The following is a 26,740-nucleotide window of genomic DNA, read 5'->3' on the forward strand; positions in this document are numbered from 1 at the left end:
TGAATGGGGATGTGGAGCTAATGCTGAGCTAGTGCTGTGTAATGTCATGCCAGCACAATAATGTCATGTCTGGGATGTAAATGAATGTCTGAAGCATGTGTAAGGCCCCCTGAGAGCCCACAGTGTGCATAATTTTGTGATTCATTTGTGTGCATGTCAGAAAGAGAAAAAGGCAGACAAAGACAGAATGTTTGAACCTGAGTTGAGTTCATTCCGTCTTCATATCTCCATGGTGACAAGAGGAAAAATGTCTTTGAAATAACATGTATTTCTGAAACTGATCCATTAGTATATATATAAAAAAATCAATGACCCACATAACTGTCTAGCTTTTCTCCTTATGTATTTCTGTTTTTCTACTTTCTATCTGTCTTTCTATTGTTATCAACGGCTTGTCTGTCTGTCTTTGTGTTTGACTATCACTGGAAGTTAAATAAAACACTTTTAATTTAAACAGCACTAGCTAGCAGAACACAAGCACACCTGCAGACGTGCACGTCTTTGGTCAATAGGTTAAAGATCATTAGGGTTCAGAGGTGCTGTGCTTGGGGCTAAAGATATTCAAGTATTCCCGAATCTTTAATGATCCTTGAATGTTGCAAGCAGGCATACTTCAAACTGGATAACCCCAGCTCTTATTTAACATTATTAACAAGTTAGCCATGCCAAGCCAGCACCCAGATGGCTTGTGTGTGCATCTCCACAGCCTGTCATACCACCTACCCACCAGTCAGCCACAACTTAGCCTTTAGTCTCCTGGCTTGTGGAACTAGCCTCCATGTGTGTGGCCAGACTGAGCCTTGGAGATCCAAGGTGTTAGGGAGGGGTTTGCTGTGAGCTCTCCTCAGGCTCAGTGCTCCTCTCTGGGCTGCAGAGCGCTCAGCCTCTCTTGATCTGATGGAGGAAAGTCTGAACTGTGGGGCAGTAGGAAGGAGGGAGGGATGAGAGAGAGAGATAGAGAGAGAGAGAGAGAGACAGGGAGAGAGAGACAGGGAGGAGGGGGAGAAAAGGACAAAAGGAGAAGAAAAATCTGGAAGCGTTGCCATGAAGAAGAGTGAGTCATGTTCATGTGTTTGTGGGAGAATAGCCACTTCCTCTGTATTAAACGCACACGAACACCAACAAAATACAGCATTTTCTTAAGGCAGTCTGGCATATTGACAGGCGTAATGAAGATGTTGGCAGTGCCAGCCATGGGGATGGCAGAAATGTTACAGGCATTGATGAGGCTGCTAGAAATAATGAAGACAATGACACCAGTTTTAATGATGATTAGGGTGGGTGGGTTTGTGCCGGTAAACAATTTTGTTGTGTGTGTGTGTGGTCACCAGTTTGTGGAACCAGGTTTCGAACATCTGTAAGTCAAAGGAGCTCACAGTTGGAGGAATAGAGCCAGAGTCTGGCTGATGTAATTGGTGGAAATGTCAGTGCCTGTGACTGGGATAAACGGTATCACAAAGTCACTTTGTCTCCGTCAGTTTGACTGTTTGCGTTGCCTCTGTTTATACTCTGACTCCCACACAATGACCCACATTATTTCACTCGATTATTTTCTCCCCTCTGCTTTTCTCATACACAGGAGACAGAGAGAGAATATAGATCTCCTTTTCTCTCCTCTTGAGTTACGTCGCTGCTACGTGGCTACGTGGCAAGCATTGGACTGTCAGGGCCTCTACTGTGGGTTTACTGCCTGCTGGCCCCCAGCCCAACCACACACACACACACAATCACACACACACACACGGCCAGCCCACAGCCGTACAGCTGCAGGAGGGAGGGCTCGCTGGCAGATGCGCACATCTGCTGGAGCTTGCTGTGCTGTCCTAATGTGAAGCTAACGGCTAACACAGAACTCCCAGTGCAACACAGAGCTGATTGTAAACGAATGAATAGCCAGGGAAAAAGTGGAGAGCATGTTTCAAACTCTCTTAGCTTGACTCTTTATTTGCCGGACTCATTTAATTAACTCTCCCTCTCTGTCTCTTTCTCACACACACGCACACACACACACACACACACACACACACACACACACACACACACACACTCGCTCAGTGCCTGCTGTCTGTGGTATGACAGGCAGGACTAATGTTTGTTCTGGAGCAATAACACAATTAGGATTCCACACATTTCTCTCTCCACGCACACTCAACGTGCCCCCCCCCCCCCTCCCCTCCCCATTTTCTCCCTTCTCCCCTTTCCTCCCGTCTTCTTTCCCTTCCCTCCTCCTCTTTCCATCTTGCCTGCCTGCCCTTCTCTCAGTTAACAGATTGCTGTCAATTCCGCCCTGACAGGCAACAGATAATATTGATTTAATAACACCAAATTGCTTTGTTTTTGACAAAACTACAGGGCTGTGTCAGTCACGTGTGTGTGTGTGTGTGTGTGTGTGTGTGTGTGTGTGTACTTTATTCTTGGCACAGTTCTCCTATTCGGTCCACTGCTCTTCCGCTTAGCGTTTGATGCAGGTGATCTTCCACCGTACACCAATTAACCTTTCTCTCTCTGTCTCACTCACACACACTGGAACTACTCTCCCACAGCTCCTGACCTGAGTGTAAAATAGCCATTTCCTCTTCATTTTGTTCACAAGGAAAACTGATGCCTCACCTGCCCCTCCCTCCTTCTCTTCCTCCCCCTTTCTCAACTTCTCTGTCTCCTTTTCTTTCTCTGCACTCCCTCTACTGTCTCTTCACCTTTCTTTCTCTCTGACCCTGTTTTGTGTTCCGCTGTGTGTTGAGGGTGTTGTCTTGATCCTAAGTGTGTGTGTGTGCACACAGTTATGTAACTGTAGTCTCTCCCTGGGAATGGACCGCTGCTTCTTTGAGCTCCACTTTTACTTCCTCCCGCCCACCGCCCCGGCAACAGCCTATAAAGGGAGCCGATGACTTCCCGTCAGCCAGTGGGAGAGGGGAGCTGTGTTTTGACAGGGTAATGGAATGTGAGGAAGGCGGGGTCTTTCCAGGAAGTGGATGGCAATAGAGTCAGATCCTGGTCTCCTTGGCTGAGCTACTTATTTGACACCCTGGAAAACATTGACTGTCGATACACTTTTTTTTGTGTGGAAACAAGCTGATCAGCGCTGTTAAGAGTTTTGTTTTTCAAAGCATTGTGTTGGATTTTCACTTAAAGTAAAAGAAAGAGGTTTAGACAAGAACTAAACTAACTGTCTAAAATTGGACATTGTGTTTGTTGACAGAGGGAAAGATGGGCAGACAACATAAGCATAAGTCTTGAAAAGGCTCAGTAGCAGAGAGGGGAAAAGGGAGGGAGAGGCAGAGCGAGGGCTGACTTGAAGTCACTGGGTCATCTGTTTCTGGCCTGTGTTCCTGGAAACCAGGCCTGATGAGAGGATTGGATGGGTGGGTAGATGGATAGATGGGAGGATGACAGGGGAGAAAGGCTTTGCCCAGGGTGCTCATTTTGTGTGTGTGTGTGGAGGGTGAGGGATGGACGGGGGAGAGAAGTGCTGAGCCTGTCGTTTACTAGGCTGAGTCCGGACTTGTCGGCGCTCTGGCTGCACACAATGATCTGCAGAATGCCTGGCATTTAGAGGAAACAGGGAAAAAAGGAGACGGGTGTTGGGGGGGTGGGGGGCCTGAGAAAATTGAAGAGAAAGAATAGTTCTATGGAAAGAGTAATTAAATGCAGCATGACAGTTCAAGATTTCATCAGACACTGACATCAAGATCAGGGATGTTCCTGCATTTCCTATCACTAACTGCAGATTGTTCATAGCTCCTCATCTGCCATGAGTTATGTGCAAGATGCAGGCAACCGACCGCAGTATAACCTTGGAGACTCATTTGCATTCTGTAGAAGTGGAGAAATGCTTGTTTATGCAGGGAATGTGGGACGTGGCAATGACAAAACTTCCAAAACTCCAACATTGTTGTGATAAGGATAGCAGTAGCTAGGGTTTGGAGAAAAAAAGGCCTGTATCGATAAAGTGCTGCTAGTTTGAATATCAGGCTGTTTGGGGGAAATTTCCAGTTGGTTTCTATGTCCTATATATTGTGTTTGCATTGATGTGTTCATCCTATGCAGATACTCCTGGTTTGGCAGGTTTCCCTCATGATGAAACAGATTGAAGAAGTGTCCTTGAGCAGAGACAGTGAACATTTAAGTGCTAGTTCATTGTAGGTTTCCCTCGACAAGAGGACCAGATAAATGCACAATAAACATTCATAATAACGGCTGTTTTGAAAAGAGGGAGATTAGCCTGATTAAAAGTTTTAAAGACCTGTTGAAAGTGAATTGAAAGCCATATGCAGCATCAGATGTGGTTTCTTGAGGTGCTGGATCTCACCTGTTTTGGGGGGAAAAAAAGATGCTCTAAAGACCTCAGTTCAGGGAGTTGAGAGAGGAGCTTGTTCATACATGGCTTGCAATTGGAAAGTGACTGTGTGCTCGTATGTGTCCATTGCATTCCACTCCACCCGTTCCGAGTTCTTCTTCGTGGATGACATATCATTACCGCAATTACAGGGCAGGAGGACTTCGACCATGGACACACACACACACACACACACACACACACACACACACACACATAGAGAGGCGTGCACACATAAAGAAGCTGCACAAATGTATGCACACACACATATGCAAACTTAATGCATGATGGGAAATTGAAGAGCAAGCTGAATTTTTGTTTCAGACACTTTGCCTCTGTCCCTCTCTTTCAGCCTCTCAATGCACACCCTCTTTCTCACACACACACACACACACACACACACACACACACACACACACACACTGAGTGCATATGTGCAGAAAGCTGCCAGCCGACGTGGGAACCCGAGGAGGTTCCATCTTTTATAAATCCCCCCTCTGTCTTTCCCAAATGTGTGTGTGTGTGTGTGTGTGTGTGTGTGTGTGTATGTGTGTGTGTGCTCCCCTCAGAGTAAGCACAAGCACAACATTCCTCTTTGCCTTCCTCTCCACCCTTCTTCCCTCCCCCTTCCCTCCTTTTCTGCATCTCCCCCTTCTCCACTCCACCTCTCTCTCTCTCTCTCTCTCTCTCTCCTCGGGTAACAAGGTACTCTCTCTGTGTGTGTGTGTTAGTGTGTGTGCATGCATTGGAAAGAGGGTGAGTGAGAAAGAGAGAGCAGGTCCCTCCTAGACTGAATACCTTTTGTAAAAGGAGCTGGGGTTGAATGGGAGTGGTGTTGGTGGCAGTTTCCCACCATATTTAGAAGCTATCCCCCCCTTTCTCCAAACACACACACACACACACACACACACACACACACACACACACACACACACACATTGATATGTGTGTGAGTGTGTATTAAATGCCAGCACAGATTAAAGTTGTCAGTTGATAAGATGGGTTTAAAAGGACTTGGATCAATCCCAGTTGTGTTTGATGTATACTGTGTTTGTGTGCAACTTTATTTCTGTGTGTGTGTGTGTGTGTGTGTGTGTGTGTGTGTGTACTGCAGTGAATAGATAGTCATTCAGTTCTGAGCACTGACACCTGAGAGCATTCCTCACTGCTTAACACACCCAGGATGAGAAAAAGGATACTTACACTCTCTGTTATCTCTCTCCTTCTGTGTCGCTACATTTACATGCACATTACAAATGAGGTACAGCTGATGTTTTTTTAAAGCTTACACCAGTGTCTAATGTGCTCCGTTAATACAGGAAATGTATGCATAAGGAGCATGCATTCAGCCTGCCTTTGACGTATTAATATGAGACCACAGTCCCCGGTTGATCTCTGGTTCTCATGTATTGCCATGCTCATGACTTTTAAACCTCAGAATTACAGAGAATGACATTACATACGCTGCAAATGAAGTTCAGTTTCAGTTTCGACTTTCCCTCTCGCTCTTGTTTCTCCTTTTTGTTCGCTCAAACTAACCTACAATAAAAAACCGTTCCTTGATTGAAACGTTGAAATAAGGAAGTTGCTGACATGCGTCAAAGGATGCATGTTGACATATTCATACTGACAACATTGGTTAAACCAGCCTTACCTTTTATAATTGAACTGGTTGGTGTGAATATAAATGTGTAATGTTTCTCTTCAGTCTTTCTGTGTTTCTAAACCTCTTCTCTTTTCTCCATTTTTTTTCTCCTCCTGTCTGTACATCTCCAATCTCTTGCCTTTCTCTTTCCCCTGTCTTTTTTATCCTCTCTATTTAACCTTGTTGCCACCAGAAAAAACTCCAGAAGCTAGTTGAACAAATTTACAGAAATGTGTCTTTGTGTTTGCTTTCACGCTGAGCCTCAGGAGCTGTGAATAATGGGCAAAATTGGAGGAATTGTTAGGTTCAGCACAGAACAAGACTGTCAAAAGTATGAGGGATCACAACAGCAGCAGTTTTTTTTTTTTTATACCTTCTTGCTTCTCTGTTTTTTAATCACATGGTTGCTGGTATTTAAAAATGGCGGTTGTGTATGATTCTTGCAAAGCTTGTGTATGAGTAGTCAGCAAAGTTCAGTAGTCCAAACTCCACCCCTGTATTTTGCAGCCCAATGAAAACTAGTACCTTGGTTGCAGGGCAGTTTTTTTGTGGTAGGAACCAAAATCAGAACCAGATTTAAGTTCCTGAAAGAGTTCCCAAGTTCCTGGAAAAGTCACTGTGCTGGATAAAAAGGTTTAGATTCTGTCTTTCTCTCTGTTAGTGGATATTAGTGCAATGTGTAGCTGGTTATGGTTTCTGCGCTAAACTGTTATCCAGGACAGGAAACAGCGGTTCCTTTTGGTGCACTCAAGCTGCTCATGGAGCCATGTTTGTTTTAATTGAGATGTAATGCTCTGACATAATACATTTCTCTGTTCTGCATATCATTGTGTTTGTGCATGTTGGGTTGACATGAACACGTGCATAGTTCTGTGACAGCATTTTAATCTTCTGTTAATCCAAATACTAAAACAACACCAGACAAAGACAGAAAAGTGAGCAGTTGAAACAACGAAGCAATTACAGTGAATGTGCAATCAAATACACCACATTTGGGGAAAGAATTTTTGTTTTCATACCATGTTCATCGTTCTACCAAACACAAGAAAGGCTTCAGACACCCTACGGCACACAGCATTGATAGAAAAGCACTATCCTGCCTTTTTGGAACTCAGACAGACACATTCCTCAGATGAAAATTAGCTGTTACTGACTCGTCTTGCAGATTGGGTCTGTGTGGCTCCCAAAGTTCAACTTGCTTTCTGTCCGAGTTTCTAGACTTTTATAGATTTCCATCATCTCCACTGCCTGTCCCTTGGTAATAGTGCTTTGGGGGACCGCAGGATTACATCTGAAATCAATGCTTATCTCTTTTTGTGGCAAATTCACTTCTAAAGAAAGACTTGTCACACCAGTCATGTGTGAACCATGTATCCTCCTACTCTAAAAAGAGTGACCAAAAGCTAAATCATTAACAAACTTTAGAATACATCAGTTTGTAATGTCTGTGACAAACGCCAAAGTTATTGACAAGTTCATCGGCTGATGATTGGAGCTGAATTGTGTTGAAAGCTGGTGAAAACGCAACAACAGTAACAATAACAAACAATAGTGTGGAGAAAGTCAAGAGGAGTTGGAATAATGTTACGAACAGCCCTCTGGGCCCTAAGGACGGTCTACAGGGGAAGGCTTCAAGGCTGCTTTGCTCGTGGAAATGGACATTTACTGAAAAATTACTCAGTCTATGATTAGTCAAAATATATAGGATTCTACATATTTGAGCTCAAATTAAGTTCATTTTAAGCTTTCAAACATGTTTAAAACAAACTTTTTTTTACTGTATAGAGCTGATGAAGCTTCTCTCTGCTGTCATTAACAGCAGAGGAAAAATACAAACTAAGAGAATCAGACGTGCTGATGTGTTGATTCACCGTTACGCTGCATGATGAATACCAGGACGCGGATGACTTTGATCTCCACAGCTGCAAGAATCAAAAGGCAGCAGTCAACTTGTGCCCTCAAAGAGGAAGAAATACATGTATGGCCAATTAGGTAATGTTAGCCTTATATCAGCTGTGGTGGGAGAAACTGCATGCTGTCACAGTGTTTCATTTTTTTTATGTCATCAACAAAATCTCTGTGGTCGGAGGTGGAAGAAGAAGTGGGAACATGTGATCGGTTTCACGCTGTCTTACCAGAGCTTTTGCTTTTATGAAGTCATTCACTTTCAGAAACAGAGAAGTACAAGTTGGTAAGAGCATCATTTGAATTTTATGAGTTTAGTTAATATGCTTTATTAATATGAAAAATTCAAGACTTGTCTCCAAGACCAAATTTAGTCAGAGGAAGGAATACCAGTCTCAAGAGATTCTGGCTGTTTGGAGGTTGCACAAATGTGTGTGTGTGTGTGTGGCTGTGTGGAGGGAGGGAGAGGTGTGAAGCAGTCGACTGGAAGTAAGTCAGACAGTCTGTTAGGTGGTTGTGAACATCCAGTATGCTTCATCAGGATGGACAAACTGGAGTCATCGGGGCGTGTGTGTGAATGATGAATGGCTGTATGAGTAATGACTGTCGTGTTATGAGGTCAGAACTGCCCCTGAATATCTAGGACTTCTGTGTGTGAGTGTGAATGAGTGCGTTACATCTCGGTGTGTGTGTTTTACTCTATGCATCTTTTATGTTAGAGAGGCAGTTTCCATGCTTACACAGGGCTTTCTGTCTAATAACACAGACACGTGTACATACATACACACGCACACACACACACACACACGCACACACACACACGCTCCTTCACTTGCATACACCCACAAACATTCACACACCACCCGGACAAGTGGGTGATTGTTTTCTGGATTCAACATGGAATTTTTCAATTTAACATTTTATCCCTTCTGGGAATCGACACCTTATTCCTCCCACATTCCACAGGGGAACGGAAACCACTGTGTGTGTGTGGTGTGTGTGTGTGTGTGTGTGTGCGTGTGCATGTGCATGTGCATGGTGATGTCTGAAGCTATCAACAGCAGCATCCGTCTGGTAATGATTCCACTCGAAAACAAAGGTCATTATTCATTCATTGATACATTAAGTTTCCAGATATGTGCATTAGATCCTGTAGGAAACATGTGCAGCGCACCACAGAGAACAGCTGCAAAACTAAAAAAGTGCATCTACATTTTCCCTACATTCAACTTCCTAGAAAATCAAATCAGATGTCTGTAGACAAATGGATAATCAGTTTTTTTTTTCCTTAAACTTGCCTCTGCACTGTGCAATTTCACACATCAGTTGCTCCAAATTGCAGTGAAAGGTTAAGTGCTCAAATTTAGAGGATGCCCATGCCAAGAAATGGAAAAAAGTAAGCTCAACACAACACATTTGTGTTTATCTACTAGACTGGTCTATTATTGCTTTAAAGGAATAGATAAGACATTTTGGGAATTATGCTTATTCAAAAGTTGATGAGCAGATCGATAGCTGGCTTTGAAAGAAGCCAAGAAATAGTATTTATGCTTTGTTTTTTGTACATATCAAACAAATGAGATATAGCGTGTTAATTAGTGAGCTTTAGAGCTGCTGGTAGGCAGATGTTGTTATCTTTTGACAGAGCCAGGCCGGCTGTCTCCCCCCGTTTCCAGTCTTTATGTTAAGCTAAGCTAATCAAAAGAGTGGCATCAATTTTCTCATCTTCTCATCTAAATATCGGCAAGAGAAAAGTCAAACTCTTTCTCTAAAGGATAGGTTTACCCCCTGACCAAAAAAAAAGAAATATACTGAAATATACTGTATATATACACTCGCTATTTAGCCATGTAGATAGTATCTGCTAATTTCCAACTGGCCCTTTATAAAACAAAAAGTGACACAATACAACTTTTTACAAGTTTTTGCTTCCAGGTACAGTAACATGATAGCTTTCGTGATATTATCTTTATTTTTTGGTTGCTCATAGAATTGTGTATTATCCTGTTGGAATTCCTCACTTCCTGTAAGCAGAAAAGACTTCCTGCCTACTTCAACATCCAATAGCACATATTATTGGAATCTCACTTCTACTTGTGATTCAGGCTGATGTGTATTCATGAGTAAAAAGATAGTATAAATATAATGAATTTCTTCAGGAAATGAGGGGTTATTTTAAGAACATGTGGTTATTGGAAAAGGTGTCTCCGACCTCCTCTTCATTTGCCCACTATTTATCATATAAGCCGATCCTTCATTTACTTATTCCCACTTCTTCCTCCCTCCTTTCTTCTCTGTCTCGCTCTTCTCTTTTTCCTGGCAGAGCTGAGAGTGGTGTTACCATCTGTCTGTGATGTGTCCTGGACGCAACTGTGTGTATGTGTGTGTTCAAGGCAGGATGGCCAGGCTGAGCTGGGAACGGGGCTCAGATGGAGAAAGAGTTTAGGACAGAGGAAGAACAAAATCGGGAATTAAAGGAAGAGATAGAGTCAGGAAGGCAACAAAGACATGGAGAGTGACGCGTGAGTGTGTGTGTGTGTTTATGTTGTAACAGTATGAGCCACAGCTGTGTGATCTACTAACCCTTTCAAAGACCTTGTCAGTGCTAGAAGACGACCAGCTGAAAGAGAAGACACACAATGACACACAGCTGTTTTCAGAGGAACGCTGTGTGTGTGTGTGTGTGTGTGTGTGTGAGTGCAAATGCATATTATCTGCGTACGTATGTCAGAGATGGATATTTGAGATATATTTCTTGTGCTTACTTAAATGAAAAGCAAATCCCTGATGCATACTGTTTGTGTGTGTGTGTGTGTGTGTGTGTGTGTGTGTGTGTGTGTGTGTGTGTGTGTGTGTGCTAATAGCCATTAGTCAGTAGCTATTTAGCAGTGATATCACTCACCAGCGTTGAATTGAAACACCTACGTCATTCAGTAATCTACCTCTGGCAATGAATCTGTGTGTGTGTGTATATGTGTGCATATGTATGTGTTTGCGTGTGAGCTAGGTTAGCTTTTACAGAACACTTTGGCTAGGGCTCTCTGTGTATCTGCTGTGTATGTGTGTGCGTTCTCTCACTGGAGACAGCACATGTGTCACTGCTGATGCAAGTATATGGGAGCTTCAGTGGTATCTATGTCGTTTTTGCTCTGTGTATGTGTAAGCACATACGTTTTGACAGATAAAGTTCGGGTTAGCAGCTTGGTTAAAACCCCACCACGTGCACAACAGACCAATATATTTTTTGATTCTTGCCCTATAGCCAATTAGGTGAAGCCATGTTATTTTCCACTTAAGATGAATGGCCTTGGTTGTTGTTTTTATTTTTTTCATAGTTATGCTTTTTGGTTTCACTGCTATTATTATGCAAGCAAAGAAACCGTCTCTAGATTTAGCTTTCTGGGTTACTCTCAAACCAAAGAGCGCTAACACAATTGACCCCAAAAGCCCTCGGAAGACATCCTGTTCTTCGTGTTTATATGGAATACTAATCTGCTGTATGCTGTGTTTACCAAGCTAACAGCAGGTGCAGTTATCCCTATTCACCCACCGAGCTAAGACCTTATTCATTCAATATTTATTTTTTTGTTATTAATCCTCCAAACAGGATACTCACCACAATCCCTCCTGTATTTTACAAGACTATTGTTGATGATGAAGTGCTTTGAATTCATCTCTCATTCTCATCTTTTTCCCTCTGCCTCTTTAATCTTTTTTTCCCTTTTATATTGACATGATATGACTTGTTGTATTGTGCCAATGTTTCACATACACCTCTGTTATTAGAAATGTATCTGGCTTTTGATCTAAGTGTTTATCCAGATTGGGAATGAAACCACTTGACTACAGTGAACCAATTGAAAACAGACAAATTTAATAAAAGCTCCTCAACAATGCAAAAAGGTTTTCACGCTCACATGAAGTGGAAAATTGTTTTGTCCATGAGGAAATTGCACGATTAACACTGATGGAAACACACTGGTAGGCAGGCCTCATATTTCATTACACAACAGTTAAAGGAAGAGTTTGCTATTTTGGGAAATACACTTATTTGCTTGCTTCATATGCACATTTGTACGGTTAGCTTAGCCTAGCTTAAGAAAATGGAAGCAAGGGGAAACTGCTAGCCTTTTTACATCTAGAGATGTTTTTTACCTTCAGACAGAGCCAGGCTAGCTGTTGCTGCTTCCAGTCTTTCTGCTAAGCTAAGATAACTGGTTGCTGGCTCCAGCTTCATACAGTATATGAAAATAGTATCAATCTTCTCTTCAATCAAACTCTTGGCAAGAAAGCAAAAAAGCATGTTTCTCAGAATGTCCATCTATGTCTTAAAGTATGTTCATGAGACGTTCTTTGTGGCATATAAATGTCCATAATTTGAAATATATAAATAGACAGTAAAGATCAACAACAAGTCACTCTTCCCTTTTTTCTCGTTAATGTTTTGTTTTATGATGCTCTGGAGTCCTGTTTGATTGCTTTAAACCAGTACAGTACAATCTTGCTTTGACTTTTCATGTCACACATTTCTATGTACTTCACCTGATGACACAATGGAAGTGTGTCTTTTAGTCACTATATGTGTATAACTGAGCAATACTAACGTCTCCTGTACCCCCCCCCCCCCCCCCCCCCCCTCTCTCTCTCTCTCTCTCTGTACTTTCCCAGGTAGGGCAGTTCAGTGAATTTCTCCATGAATGTACGTCACAATGATGATGACAGACCAGATTCCACTGGACTTGGCTCCGCCCCCCCTCCTGAACGGGGAGGTCCCTCTCATGCCTCACATGGTTAACGGTGACGCAGCACAGCAGGTAACACACACACACACACACACACATCTGTCGCTTGCATTCAGTCATCCTTGCAGAATGAACATGCTTCTTTCAACATTCATGTGTTGCCACACACACACACCAACCAGATGCACGCAAGACCATGCGTCAAACAGTCACGCAGTCATTTTGTTGTCATTTCGTCACATGGCTCCTGGATTGTTGCCACAAATAACAGCTCTTACAGTAAAGCATTTGTCATATAACAGGACCAAGAATAAACACGGGCACATACACTTAGATCATTCAATCCTAGAGACATTTTTTTACACAGCATATTACTGGTTGACTGGCTCCATTGATGGATCCCAGGCCTTAGCTTAAATTACTTTGGAAAAGGATTCAACTGCTGACTGAATGATCTTATCAGAAGCTGCAGAGCCAACTGGATCATCTTCAAAGTACAAACCCCACCCGAGCTCTGCACAGACAAAAGGAAGTGATCAACGTAATTAAAAGCATCACAGTTAATTGACCTGGGTCTAATCCTGTTGTCACAGATACATTTTTACACTGTGTGCTTTTAGTAGATGATGATGATGATGTTTATGTGTCGACCCCGGCCTGTTTCCTCACGGCCCAGAGGAAGCATGGTGGGAGTGTTTTGGCTGCGACACATAACAGTTAGGGAGGGTTTTGGCTGTAACACACAGCAGTTAGGGAGTTCTTTTTATCGTAACAACCTGCAGTTTCAACTTGGTTCCCAGTGTGGAATCAGGGATCTAGACCGATGATTATATAGATTTGACTCTACCTGCGTGTGTGTCCATGTTTGTGTATATTTGTTTGTTTCTTGGTCTGTTTTACACCGCGTGTGTTTCTTTTACCCTTTGAGTGTCTGTTTGGGCACACCAGTGTCTGTGTTGAGTCTGAGTACATACTTGTACTTACTTGTGTTTGTGTTTGTCTATCAGCTTTCCTGTCTGTCTGTGTGTGTCTACCTGCCTCCACCTGTTTATGTGTGTGTTTATCTGTGTCTGTGTGTTCCTTTTGGCACAAAGCAAAGAGATCACATACACTGTTAGGGTGCAGCAGTATACCATTCTACAGTGTTCAGTGTTTAAAATGTTCCTTTATGAGAAAGTGAAAGGTGTTCCTGGAGTTTACTATCCATATACTAAGTTAGTATATACTTACAGCACTTGCTATTAGAATTTGAACCCTAAAAAGGTTGATTTGTTATGATTCAAACAGTTGTAACAATACTTACTTATGACATAATAACGCTCAACGGTGTTGCCAATAGGAGTGTTAAAGGCCTTTCTTTTTTTAAATGTGCAATCCCTTTGTAGACAAATGGAGTGAACTGCATGTCTGGATTTTAACTAATTGTCATAGTTTAAAATGTCAATGTGATTTTGAAGTTTTTGGAACTTTACTTTTCACATATGGAACAGAACTTGGATGTTTTGGTTTCAGTTTGGCTCTCTATAAACTATCTAAGCTCTCAACTGCTGCCTGAAATTGTTGACTAAATAAAGAGGATCAACAAGACAACAAGACAAAATCAGTTCTCTCAGAAGATGCTTCAATAAATGTTTGTAACGTAGCCAAAGAAGATGTTTGGAGAATGTCTGTCAGTCCAGCTGATGTCAGCTTTCTGCTCTTTATGTGACTTGACAAAACATTCTTGTTTATACATGAATGAAGACTTTCTCATGCAGGCATCTATTTATTGTTTTATGTACATAAGGATTTGCTTTCAAGTCTTAAGTGTTTTTTTTTAATATGCTGTTAGTGCCTTTTGCACCAAAATCTACAAGTGGTTAAACTTAAAAATACATTTTATTCTAACTTAATATTAAACATTTTTGTATCAAACCATTAGCTGACTGGATCTTTACAGCCTTAGTGATCAATCCTTCTATCAAAACATAACAAATATGCTACATGACTACTTTACATATGCTATGATCTTGGTTTGTGGAGATTTATACATAACACATACTATATATATATACGCACTCACACACACCCACCCACATGGTCTGAAACGGGGGTTTTCTCAGTCCTTGGGAAACATGGGTCGCCCTGTACTGTGCTAGGGTTCCCATAGCAACAGCAGCCGCTGCAGCAGACAGAGCAGGAAGTGTGTGTGTGTGTGTGTGTGTGTGTGTGTCTGAGGGAGAGGAGCAGGTTAGCGCTGAGATGGGAGAGCATGCAGACACTACAGGAGGAACGCAGGATATGAGGATCTTACGACGGCACACCTGTAGAGCATAGACAGGGCTGTGCTTGTGTGTGCATGTATGTGCGTGTGAATACATGTGTGTGTAATGGAGGGTCACCTGTTTCATGTCTACAGCCATGTGTACACTCTCAACAATCTGTATGCGGAGAATATGACGGTAAGGTGCATGCACACTCCCTTCCGGCATATTCAGCAGAAATCAAAACAGTGCCACATATTTTGGCTTAATTTATGTGCGCCACATGTATGTATGTTTAATTCTGATATATGCATCCCTCTGTGTGTGTAATATTTGTGTGTACTGGTTTTAGTGGTTTTCTGCCAGTCAGTGTGGTTAAAAGAGAAAGGCTTTTGTCGAATCAGGGTGTGTGAGACAGCAGTATTGTCTCGCCATTAGCTTATCTAACACCTCATTTATATGTGTGTGAACTCTCTGTGTCCGCCCTACTCTGGGATCCGATGGTTATTGTGTGTTATGTCACCTCTGCAAGCCTGTTGGCTGCTCAGCAGAGAGTCTGTCCTGTTTAGTGATTGTTGAAGATGGATGTATGTTTGTGGCATTATATGTGGCAGTGTTTTTCCTTATGACTATTCCTCAGTTAATCTGATCTGTTCTTTCTAACTGTGTTTTTTTTTTTTCTGTGTGTGGTTTGTACAGGTGATCCTGGTGCAGGTGAACCCGGGGGAGACGTTTACCATCCGGGCAGAGGACGGCTCACTGCAATGCATCCAGGGTGAGTCCCATCATACATTATTATATTATCATATTAACATGTGGCCTGGTGTCACTGTGAGACTGAGTATCTCCCATCACTTAAATTATATGCTGGCTGCACATGCTGTACAAACATGATGTTGTGGGTTGGAAATGCAATTTAATGATTTCACAAGAACTGATTTCACTATTTATTTTGGAACATCTGTCGAAAAAAATAAAGCTTAACATATGAAACCCACACATGGAATATCATGCCAGTTTGTCTTTATTGTGCGGTGATACAGGTGAAAGCATGGATTCTTGAAAGCGTATTTCCAATTCAGTGGTGCATTCATGTGCTGTTGTTGAGATTGGAAAAATTATTTGCTCCTTGGAGACACATTTTCAAAGCTTTTTTGAATCCAAGAAACTTCCAAATGATCCTTTTTACAGATGATATAACTCCCCACCAGCGCATGAATGCATCATATCAGTCCATGCTTTCAACTGCATTACCATACAGCAGTAATGTGACTTTTTAAAATCAGAAATTAACAATGTGATTAATTACCTATCGAAAGCAAGTTCTAAGTCTCTACACCAATGTTTGCCTTTCAGAAATTGTACAAAATAATGGTTTTGAAAATAATCAGCAGTAATGTGTGTAAAATGTGCAAAACCTCCAGAATGCTCCTTAATTGTATCCTTTTGTGAGATCAGTCAATAATGCAGCAGTAAGGATGAGGAAAAGGAAGTGATGGGGGAAATACGTGCATCCAACCGTGTTATCTTCAAATGAAAAAAGACTAGTTGAAAGCATAGTCAGTGACAGAGTGGCAGCCATGGTCTCACTCTCTGGCCTCATCTGATATCAGTACATGAAAAGACTGGAAATGTAAGCCACTTAGAGGCTCTTGAAGAAGGAAGGAGGTGGCAGTAACACGGGAATTCCCCAACTCCTGTGGAATCGCGTCTCACTTTGATGATGTCAGCAGAGTAAGCTGTTACTCTTTGAAACTTTGAAAGGGCGCCTTTGTTTTCTTCTCAATCTCTCTCCCTCTGTCTGTCTCTCACTTCTTCTCTCACTCTTTTCTTTGCCCTCTGTGTGAAGGTTTCCTTTGAGTGAGAGCAGTTCTGGCTCAGACACTGAACCCCCTCCGGAAAAAAAACCCACCACCCCATACTCTATGTTGTAACTAATTACAGCCCGCCTCTTTTTCTCTGCCCGCCGTGTAATTCAATTTTCCCCTGAAATCAGAGGGATCGACCCAGGCAGACCTTCGAGGCACAGATAATGCCAGATAGAAACAGTACATGATAGGATGGACGGACGCAAAGATCTGCAGATATAGTTGAAAAATAAATTTATAGATATGGATCAGTGACTTATGGAAAAATGGATAAAAGATGGATGAAAGAATGTTTTACTGTGTACGGTGAATAGATGAATGGGATACCAGACACTGATTTGCAAAAAGACACAATGCTGACGTAGTTGGGGTCTGGCGGTTGTCTGTTTATTTGTCTGGGTGCATGAGTGCAAATTTAGCATCGAAGGCACAGTGTGTATCAGTGTGTGCTTTTTTTGGTGCCTTTTACTACAGTCGACGACAGTTAATTGGGCGGGTGGCTGAGGGCTTGGGGTCATGTTTGAATGCACATATTATTAATGTGGAGGGCCACACACACACACACACACACACACACACACACAAACTCTTGCTCTCTCTGTCTCTCTCTGGAGGAGGTCACTGGGTTTAATGAGAGGTGGAGTGTGGCAGTGTGTTATGAAGGCAAACTGAGTCGCTCTTTAGACAGAGACTCGGTGTGATTACTGAGACCTCAGAGCTCCGGGTTTTTTGCGCATGCTTGTGTACTTGTGTGCCTCAGTGTGTGTTTGCACTTTGCCGTCCTTATGTGCAAGTGTGTGTGACAGAGAGCGAGATTACAGAGACCTCAGGGCACAACCAGGAACCAGCTTTTATATAAAGTAACCTCTGTTTAGCTACTGCACTGCGGTGCACGCATGCAAACATGCATACACACACACACACACACACACACACACACACACACACACAGATGCTCTGCCAAGGCAGAACCAGCCTGGAGACGTCGACACAGCAGCCAAAAGAGATTCTTTCATATGAGCCTTCAGCCTTCCTTCTCCTCTGCTCACTTCTCTCTCTCCCTCTTTTACTCCCCTCTACTTCTTTTCCACCCGCCTCCCCCCTTCTTTCCTCCTCTCCTCCTCATTTGTCTGCCTCTACCTGAAAGCAAACCTGGAGCGGCAAAGAGACGATTGTATTTGTTGGATTGATGTTAAGCACTGCTCATTAGCCACACCACCGCTAAATGCTACTGGCTGAATTATGCTTTTTTATTTGGACTGAAAGTTTACATAGAATTTTATTATGCTCAACAAATTCCATAACCTCAGGCCACAGAAAAATCCCTTTAGAACGACACTGTGCACATTCAAATAATCCATGCTTGCTCTGAAATATAGAAAGGTTTTCAGTTATTTTCAGTAGTTCTGTCAGTTGTGTCGGGGATAGGCTTTATCTGCTCTCACTAATTCGCTTCTTTCTTCCTGAGTGTGTTGCTGTGTTACTTTATGGGTATTTCTTTGTGCCACTTTTGTAGCAGTGAATCCCAAATCCTTTCCTGTATCAGTCTGTTAATTAGCATGTACTGTGTGTCTACTTGTCTCCATCCCCTGTTTAAACAGGCTGACCTCTCAGTGCTCCGGGGGTCAGCTTCGACTGACCCCGCCACCCCCACTCCCAGTCTATCCCTCACCGTCACAACATGTTGCTCTCATGTATACACTTTTCTCCCTCCTTTCCCCTCCCCCTCTCAAACCCCCCCCCCCAATCCCCTCTCTCCCTTTCTCTCTCCCTCCCCCACTAAGACCATTCCCCTGAGCTTTCCCACACTCACATCAAAGGACAAGACTCTAGAGGGTGTGTTAGAGCACCCTGCTATGGAATGCGAGTGTGTTAATATGTGTGTGCATGTGTGTGTGTCTATGTGTGTTTTACAAGGCTGTGTTGGTTTACTGTGTTGTTTGCTCTTTGTTGGACTTTTATGAGGGATGATGAGGCCAGGGGGTGAAGAGCAGGAAGCTGTGCCCTGCCAGGGAGGATGTGACATCATGCGGGATGGGTGGCAGCAGCTACAAGTCTCTGGTAGAGTCGCTGTACTTTGTGGCCTTGGTTGAGATTAAGGATAGTCAACAGCTGATTGGTTTGATTTTTATATGTAATGCAACCTCTGGTGGCCTTACCGGATGTCCTCAACATTTCAATAAAGTTGTGTAGAGATAGTTCATGTGTGCTGCGGCGGTAAATGAAACGAATCATTTTGCCACCAAAAACTGTATTTTGCATGTAGATAATGCTAACCAGCTACTCAATAGTTTTACGATAAACACATCATATTTTCCCAAAGAATTTTGTATCTACTAGAGTGGAGTTTCCAATGTCATTTAAGAGGCAAATTAAGCGCTTTGCATAAGTGGCAAAACTTTTCTTTGACATTACTACTATCTCATGACATGTTTGTGGAATGGGAGTTCAGTAGGAAAACGGTTTCCTCACCACAAGAGTGTTTTGGTTTAGAACCCTTAAAACTCTTTCTACGTCGAGTTAGCATGTTTTCCCCTTTTAAACCCGAGTTTCATCTGTGTGTTCCGGTTTTCTCCAGAAGAGGTGCATGTTAGGGACATCCAACGCTCTGGCCTTACATCTGGAACGTGTGAGGGTTATATACTGTAACTGTTAGCATGGGCTGTATGAGGAGAATGACATAACATTTGTAGCTGCTTTGCTTTGAAATTTTGAGAGACAAAATTCTGACAAGTGGGGGTATAGAATCACAACATAGTTATCTCTCATGCTGTTATTATGTAATAATAAATAAGTAATAATAGATGTGTTTATTTCATCTTTTTCTTTTGAGTTGTTTTGTTTGTGTGCGAGCGTACCTGTGGAGATAAGAGAGACCTTTGCTACAATCAAACTTTTTGTTTTTCCTTTTTATTAAAATTCAATTGGTTACAAAATTAGTAATAACCAAACCAATAACGGTCTTATCCAGTCAAAATGAAAACAAAAACAAACAAAATTGTTCCTACAGGCTATTTTCTCAGGTATAATTAACCTTATTAGAACCTTATTACTTTTTCATGCACAGACTGGTCTTTGTCTGTGAATGCAGAATGCATGCATGATTCAGTCCATTCTCACTGCTGAATTACTGCAGTGGCACAATGGGAAATGTAGTCCTATGCTCTGCTGCAGTCCGGTTAGCCCAGGCTGTTTTTCTGACAAACAATGGTTATGGTGGACACTGCCAGGGTGACCTCAGTGATGTGGTCTCTGCACCAGCTGTGTGCACATGTTTCTTTGCATGTGTGTCCTCTGGACAGAGCAGAGTGTGAATCATGTCATGGTCTGTTTTGTGTTTTACCAGCAGATGTGTGTTGTTTGTTTGCTCTCCCTCTTTGTGTCTCCCTCATTGTTACTCTCTCTCCCTCTGTGGGTGCATCCTAATCCTGTTATTTCGGATCTCCACGCTCCCGAAATCGTTCTGGCTCGCTGTCATTAAGGACGTTCCACTTACCTTATTTCTGCTCAGATTATCTTAGATGGAGGATACACAAGAGTACCTCAGACGGACGTCTTTTATCAGAGAGATACTCCCCATTGAAAATGTTTTAGTAATTGGATGCTGCATTGAAATCACATCACCACAACACTGCAGTTTTGTGAAATTACTGATGTGGATCGACAAATATTGTCAACAACTCAGGTTGAATATTATTCTAGTTCTTTTAGATTGTATTGTTTTCTTTTTCACCAAGTAGCTGAAGTTGGACTTCTCCTGAATATAATTTTTCTTTTTACTGTCTTTACAGAACTTGTTTGTATCACAAAGTACAGCACTCTTGCTGTTGTCAAAGTAATTGCAGTAAATTGTTTCTAAACTCATCATAATCTCGTATTATTAAATAATGGATTTATAAGTGAAACAAATGCAAACCATGCACATTCAGCGTCTGATCAGTAACTGATGTCTATTCAGATAATTTGTGATTCCTCGATTCCCACCTCAGTGCATCTCATCCTCAATTTCTTAAATGGGAGGAACTAAGCGTGTAAGGGGAAATGAGGAGATGATGAAGGGAGTTTAGATGTATCCTCTGGTTTTCTCCCCTCTTGAGCATTTCTCTCTATTTCTCTCAGCCCCTATCTCTCTATCATTCAGCCTCTCTGTCCCTTTCACTATTTTCGTCTCACTTGGTTTATGTCAGTTACTCTCTGCCTTGGTGTTCGTCTCAGCTGGATGGATGATGCTGATATTCCTCTTTCTGGTTTCACTGCATCACTACACAAGCACGCTGAGGTTCTCTTTCTCCAGCCTCCTGCCGGAGTGTGCACTTCTGTGCTTGCAGTCCTTTGATGTAAATGGAAATAGCTGGTTGAGAGAAATATGGTGGAAAGTCTCGCGGCCTGTGTTTACACCGAGCCAGATGGCTCTAAACAAGCTGGGGAAGAAGACACAAATACACTTTTCTCAGAAGGGCTTAATTTAGAATACTGTTTCGGACGGTCCCGTTGCTGTTTTGGGAAAGTCCCACCCGTATGGGCCAGTGTGACAATCAAACAGAGCAGGATTGAAAATTACTGTGGAAGACAGTTGTCTGATGTCTGTATTCCCGTTGACCTATATATTATAGGAACCCACATTATTTGGGGTTTTATGTGTAATTTAAATTAAAAGGAAGTGTATTCTTCATCTCAAAAAGTGTGTACTTGTGTAGGGATGTGTCTCTTTCTGTTTGTGTGTGTAAATGGATGTGACTAGACGAATGAATGAGGGTGTTGTTATTGTTATGGCACTTGCTTTTAGCCCCAGGCATAATGAATCCCATAACAGATTTAATGTGTATTGCATATTTATGCAGTGCTTTGAATCAAATGAACCAAATTAAGAGATGCATGGTTTTCACTCGACAGCGGCGTGTGAAGGTAAGATTTTCAAAAATACTATTGTAGATTTCATTATCTGCATCCCCAATACCTACTCCTAACAAGCCAGGCATCATATTTAAATCTCCCAGTACCATCATGTTGTCTGTCAGACCATGAAACCACATCATGAGGGTTCAGGCTCAGACGGTGAAGCCTCCATCTTGTGTTTTTGTAGAGCTAACACCACTGTAGATTTTTGGCTGGACTGGCTGGATTATAGGCGCAGCCCTCAAGGCGATCGCTAGTGGGTTCATCCATTGCTCGCGCTGCACTGAAGACTTTTAGTTTACGCCCACTTTGTACGTGGGCCCCACCTCGGTCTCACCTTGTGTATAGGTTTTCTGAGACCAGACAATCAGCTCCCAAAAACAGCTTTTGTATGCACAGAGACAGTACAATACCTGACACAAGGGAATGAAACTGGAAAACAACATAAAAACTTCTGCTGCGGGAAACAGAGATGATGGTTACGCACTGTAACAGTGAGGGAGAGCCCACAGTTCAAGCACCGCAAATAACAATCACTCTGACAAAACACTCAAAACAGAGTGAATCATAGAAAAACATCCTGCAGATAGAAACAAATGAAAGAGCAGGGGGAGTTAATAAATAATTTCTATGACCTTTCGAATTAATGTAAAGTGTCTTTGAGTACCCTGAAAAGCGCTCCATAATAAAATGTTTTGTTATTATTATTATTATTAGAATATTTGTAATTATAAGTAGAATAAGTTCTGTTTCCAATCAAACATCTGATAGGAGTGGAAAGTTTGGTTCTTGCAATTGCATCTATACATCTATACTTTTCTTTTTTTACTTAAATGTAGCTCAACCATGTCATGTGATATTCTGCTTCAGTACACTTTAAGGACAAATATTGGCCCAATGGGACCTCTACAGAAAATTGCACATTGCAGAGACTACCACTGACTATCTGTGTAACAGTTTGGCAGCAATATAGCACATTGACCATATACTAGGTTTCCACATAGACCTGTTTTTTTCTCCCCTCTCTGGTTAAAATCGGTTCAAGCTGACGACTGCTGACTCTGTATTTATGGAATATGCTTTACTGGGAAAAGGGTGAATGGGATTGGGTGGAGAGACACATGGTCGATCATATTATAGAGAAACCCTCTGTGTATGTGTTGTGTGTTTGAGTGCATGCGTGCATTTGTGTGTATACAGTTTTAGCTTGACAGCCAGCAAGAACTTTTTCCTACAGGTTTTTATGCCTTCGGGCCAACTGTAAAACCAATTCTGGAGGTGTGTTTTGTGTGTGTGTGTGTGTGTGTGTCTCTCTTAATTTTGTGTTATGTCCCATTGGATTTGGGAAACTGGTCACCACGGCAACGGATTCTCACTCCAGGTGGTGTGTAATGGAATGCGGTCCCTCTGGGCACAGTCTGTGTGTGTGTGCATGTGTGTGTGTGTGTATTTGTGTGTTGCATACCTGACTTTTTCTTTCTCCCAGTGTTTTCCACTCAAATGTACTTTGTAAGAAACAAAAGGACAGAGAGGATTGGTTTGGTTCATTTGGCACAGGGTAGTTTAGAGCTTGACTTTAGTGTGTGTGTGTGTGTGTGAGGCAGAGAGAGAGTTGATTGTTGTTATATGCCCTGCCCAGTGCTCACTTATAAACTCAATGCCCTCACACAGTAGGGCATGAGGAGGCAGATGGAGGAAGGGAGGGAGGAAGAAATGGAGTGGAAATAAAATGATAGAATGAAGGAAGGTAAATAAAGGGGGAGAGCCTGAAAGAAAAAAATGAGGGATCGAGTGAGAGTGAGAGAATCAGACGCTACATGTCTGGTCGCGTCTGCTGCCATGCATTCCGGGCGAGGCCACTTCCTCTATGCGATGACCCCAGCCACCCCTGTGCTGCTGACTTGGTCTGGTCTGCCAGCTCCAGGGAAGGCTGTATTTGCTGTTGGGACTGGCCCACTAAGGGCAACATGGGGGTGGGGGGGGGGGGGGTAGAAAAGAGTGGGCAAAACTCTGAAGAATACTGTGTCTTCGTATGTAAGGCTGTGTGAAAGTGGATGTGTGTGTGTGAACAGCAGCTGTGAAGAGGAGAGTGCTTGCAGAATTTTCCAGAGAGAGAAAGAAAGAGAGCTTTTCCAGGGATGAAATTCTTGGCTCCCTTGAAGCTCAGGGTACAGCTGGAGCACTTCTCCCTCCCTCCGCCCTCATTCCCTCCTCCCTTCCCTCTGGTTCCGACCTCCTTCACTTCCTCCCTTGCTTCCCTGTCTCTCCTTCTCTCTGTGTTTCTATCTTGTAGTATTTTTTTTTTTTAATTTCAGTCTTGCCCTCATAACAACAACTTAAGTTTTGGTGATTTGCATGCTGCTTTTTTGAATGAAATTAAACTTCATCATAACACTCGAGGGTCCTTTTAAAAATGTTGCTCATGCTGCTTTTCGTATTAGATTCAATTAGATTAGATGAATCACATTGGGGCTGTTGTAGCTGTAAGTGGTGATGGGATACATAAATAAAGCAAATGTGCCTCGGTTCCTAAGACCTCCTGCACAGCTGAGTGGAATACACATGTGATTGTTTACATCATGTGTGTTTAGATTTCACAGGGAAGCCCCTCTTTTTTTTTTCTTTTTGCTCTGATCTGATTGGATTGGGGGGGAAGTGTGTGTCAGTCAATGGGAGGGAAGGCCCAACCATGGAGGTCGAGGAATGATCGGAGAGACTGGTAGAGAAAAAGGTTTGATACTGGTCTAAAAGAGAAGTTGGATCACTTTCCCTCATATCTCTACCATATCTGCAACTCCTTGCTTGTTTGATCACCCAGCAGACATGGGACATGCACAAAGACTCTCATATAAACACATACACACAAACGGTGGAATTCAGAGTGGGGGAGTGGGGGAAAGTCCCTGCTAATCTAGGACTTCCAGTCTTGCCTTCTTTCTTTCCACATTCACACGACTCCTCTTCTCTTCTCTTCTCTTCCTCTCTTTCTCCCTACACACACTTTCTCTGCTCTTTGTGGTGGACACAAACTCCGTGCTGTTCAGACTGTGACTCACACACCAGGAATGCCCCACATTAACATGTGGAGAGATAGAAGGAGGAGAGTGAGGGGAGGACGGGAGAGGAGGAGAGAGGGAGAAGAGTACAGCTGGGTACTAACGTAGCAGGTTGTGCACAGAGGGGAAAAAATTAGTAAGACTGAGTAAAAGCATTGCTGTTCCTATATTGGGTCAAGGTTTGAGAGCTTGTTGCGTCTTGAGGATGCAAGGGAGTGGGAGAAAGAGGGGAAGATTATTAGACTCTGGGTCTGTTTACACACCAACAGCTGTTGCACTTCTTTGCTCTCACTCTTTCTTTCACTCTCTCTCTCTCCTTCTAGACATGTAGAGTTGATTAGCGAATGGATACAATGAGTCATCAGTGTCTGGAATGTGTGTATTTGCGTGCGCACGTGCATGCTTGCACATGTATGTCAGGGGTCTGCGCGTGCATGCATGAGTGCATGAACGTCAAGAGTGATAAGTGCAGTATGTCGCTCCATGCAGTGTGTGTTTGCATGGTTACCAATCCCAAAACAATTATATCTGCAAGCCAGAGAATAGCCTCATGGGATAGTACTGGAAAAGAGCTAGCTAGGGTGTGTGTGTGTGTGTGTGTGTGTGTGTGTGTGTGTTTTCGGAGTTGTTATGTCTGAATTTGTAAATGTATTATTGCCTGTGTGTGTGTGTGTGTGTGTGTTACATTTCTTGTGTGTTGTTTGTGGCACGGTGACCGTGATTTCTTTCAGTGTAAACTATTCAAATGTCAGTGTGTTTCAAGTCAAGTGAGTGTGTGTGTGTGTGTGTGTGTGTGTGTGTGTGTGTGTGTGTGTGTGTGTCCATGTCAGCATGACATCTTAAAGGGTTTATGCACATATGCCCAGGTGTTAATCTGGCATTTGTCTGCGGTTTTGAAATTTATTTGTCTTGGTGTGTGTGTGAGCAACGTACGTCTGTGTCCATGGGATTGTGTGGCTGGGAAGGTGTGTGTGTGTGTGTGTGTTTGCGCAAGTTAAGATCTTGAGAACAAAGCATGGCTGGGCTCGGTGTCCCTCCAGACGTTACGTTGCTCTCCTCTGGAGCAGACCCAGCAGCAGAAGTAGGTCGGGCCGACAGCACCCCTCCTTTGGGTGGGGGAGAAGCCGAGAGAGATGTGGGCTGGGTGAAGGTATGGGCTGGCACCCAGGCCACATGCTGGACACTAAACAGATCTAGGTTTGTATGCTTAAGGACCGTTTACACAGTGATCAGGGCAGGATAAGATGGAGATGTTAACATCATATTCTAGTTTAAGTTTAACCCTTTACGTTTGAGAATCATTTTGTATCCAATAATACAATTTCACCAAAACAGAAACTACTTCAGAAGGTAATCGGACACTTAGGATCTTGGTTGGAGAATTTTCCAATATTTTTTTAATCTGGGTCTTGTGTGTCTTGCTAATGATGATCCTAATGTGTTATGTTTTTTCCCCCCCATAAAATGGGTGTATCACATTTGGGAACAAAGCTCTCCATTTGGGATTAAATCATTTAAAAAATAAAAAAGAGGAGCAGTGTTTTGACTTATAATTACTTGCACATGTCTTCACTGCTCTGGGGCTATTGAGTGTTAAACACTTAAAGCGCTGCTGCTGTCTTGGCCAGTTCTCCCTTGTAAAAAAAAACCCAAACATACTGGAGCTCATTGGGACTAGCCTGGATAAATAAAGGTTACACAGAATAACCTAAAAGTAATAAATAAAGTTTAAAAGATGCCAAAGTTTCTCAAAGTCTTTAGGAACACCTGGAGTTCGCCGCAGACCTGGAGAGACTGGCAGCTCCATATTACAGGAAACATGTTTGACTTGGAATATAAATCAATCACCACACAGGTACTTCAAACATTTGAAAACCTATTTAGATTTATGAAGTATGTATGTCCACCAACATAAAAATGACACCTGTTGTTCTGAAATGATTGATGACAGACATATAATAATGTTTCTGGAAACATAACTCTTTAGCTGACAAAATGGCACTTTTATTGACTGTATGTGCAAACAGTAGAGAAGCAGAAGAAGGTTTC

At 42.6% G+C, this 26,740-nt stretch overlaps 1 protein-coding gene across 1 annotated transcript in view; it reads left to right on the forward strand.

Moving 5' to 3' along the window:
- Positions 1-26,740, forward strand: part of fndc3ba (fibronectin type III domain containing 3Ba) — an 87,399-nt gene that overhangs the window by 10,629 nt on the left and 50,030 nt on the right. The window contains exons 2-3 of the mRNA XM_070920349.1: positions 12,555-12,700; positions 15,571-15,646. Of these exons, the coding sequence (XP_070776450.1) occupies positions 12,584-12,700; positions 15,571-15,646 (193 nt within the window). The 5' untranslated portion in view covers positions 12,555-12,583. The remainder of the gene's footprint in view (positions 1-12,554; positions 12,701-15,570; positions 15,647-26,740) is intronic.

This window comes from Enoplosus armatus, chromosome 15 (assembly GCF_043641665.1).
Source record: "Enoplosus armatus isolate fEnoArm2 chromosome 15, fEnoArm2.hap1, whole genome shotgun sequence".
In the NCBI taxonomy this organism is placed as follows: Eukaryota; Metazoa; Chordata; class Actinopteri; order Centrarchiformes; family Enoplosidae; genus Enoplosus; species Enoplosus armatus.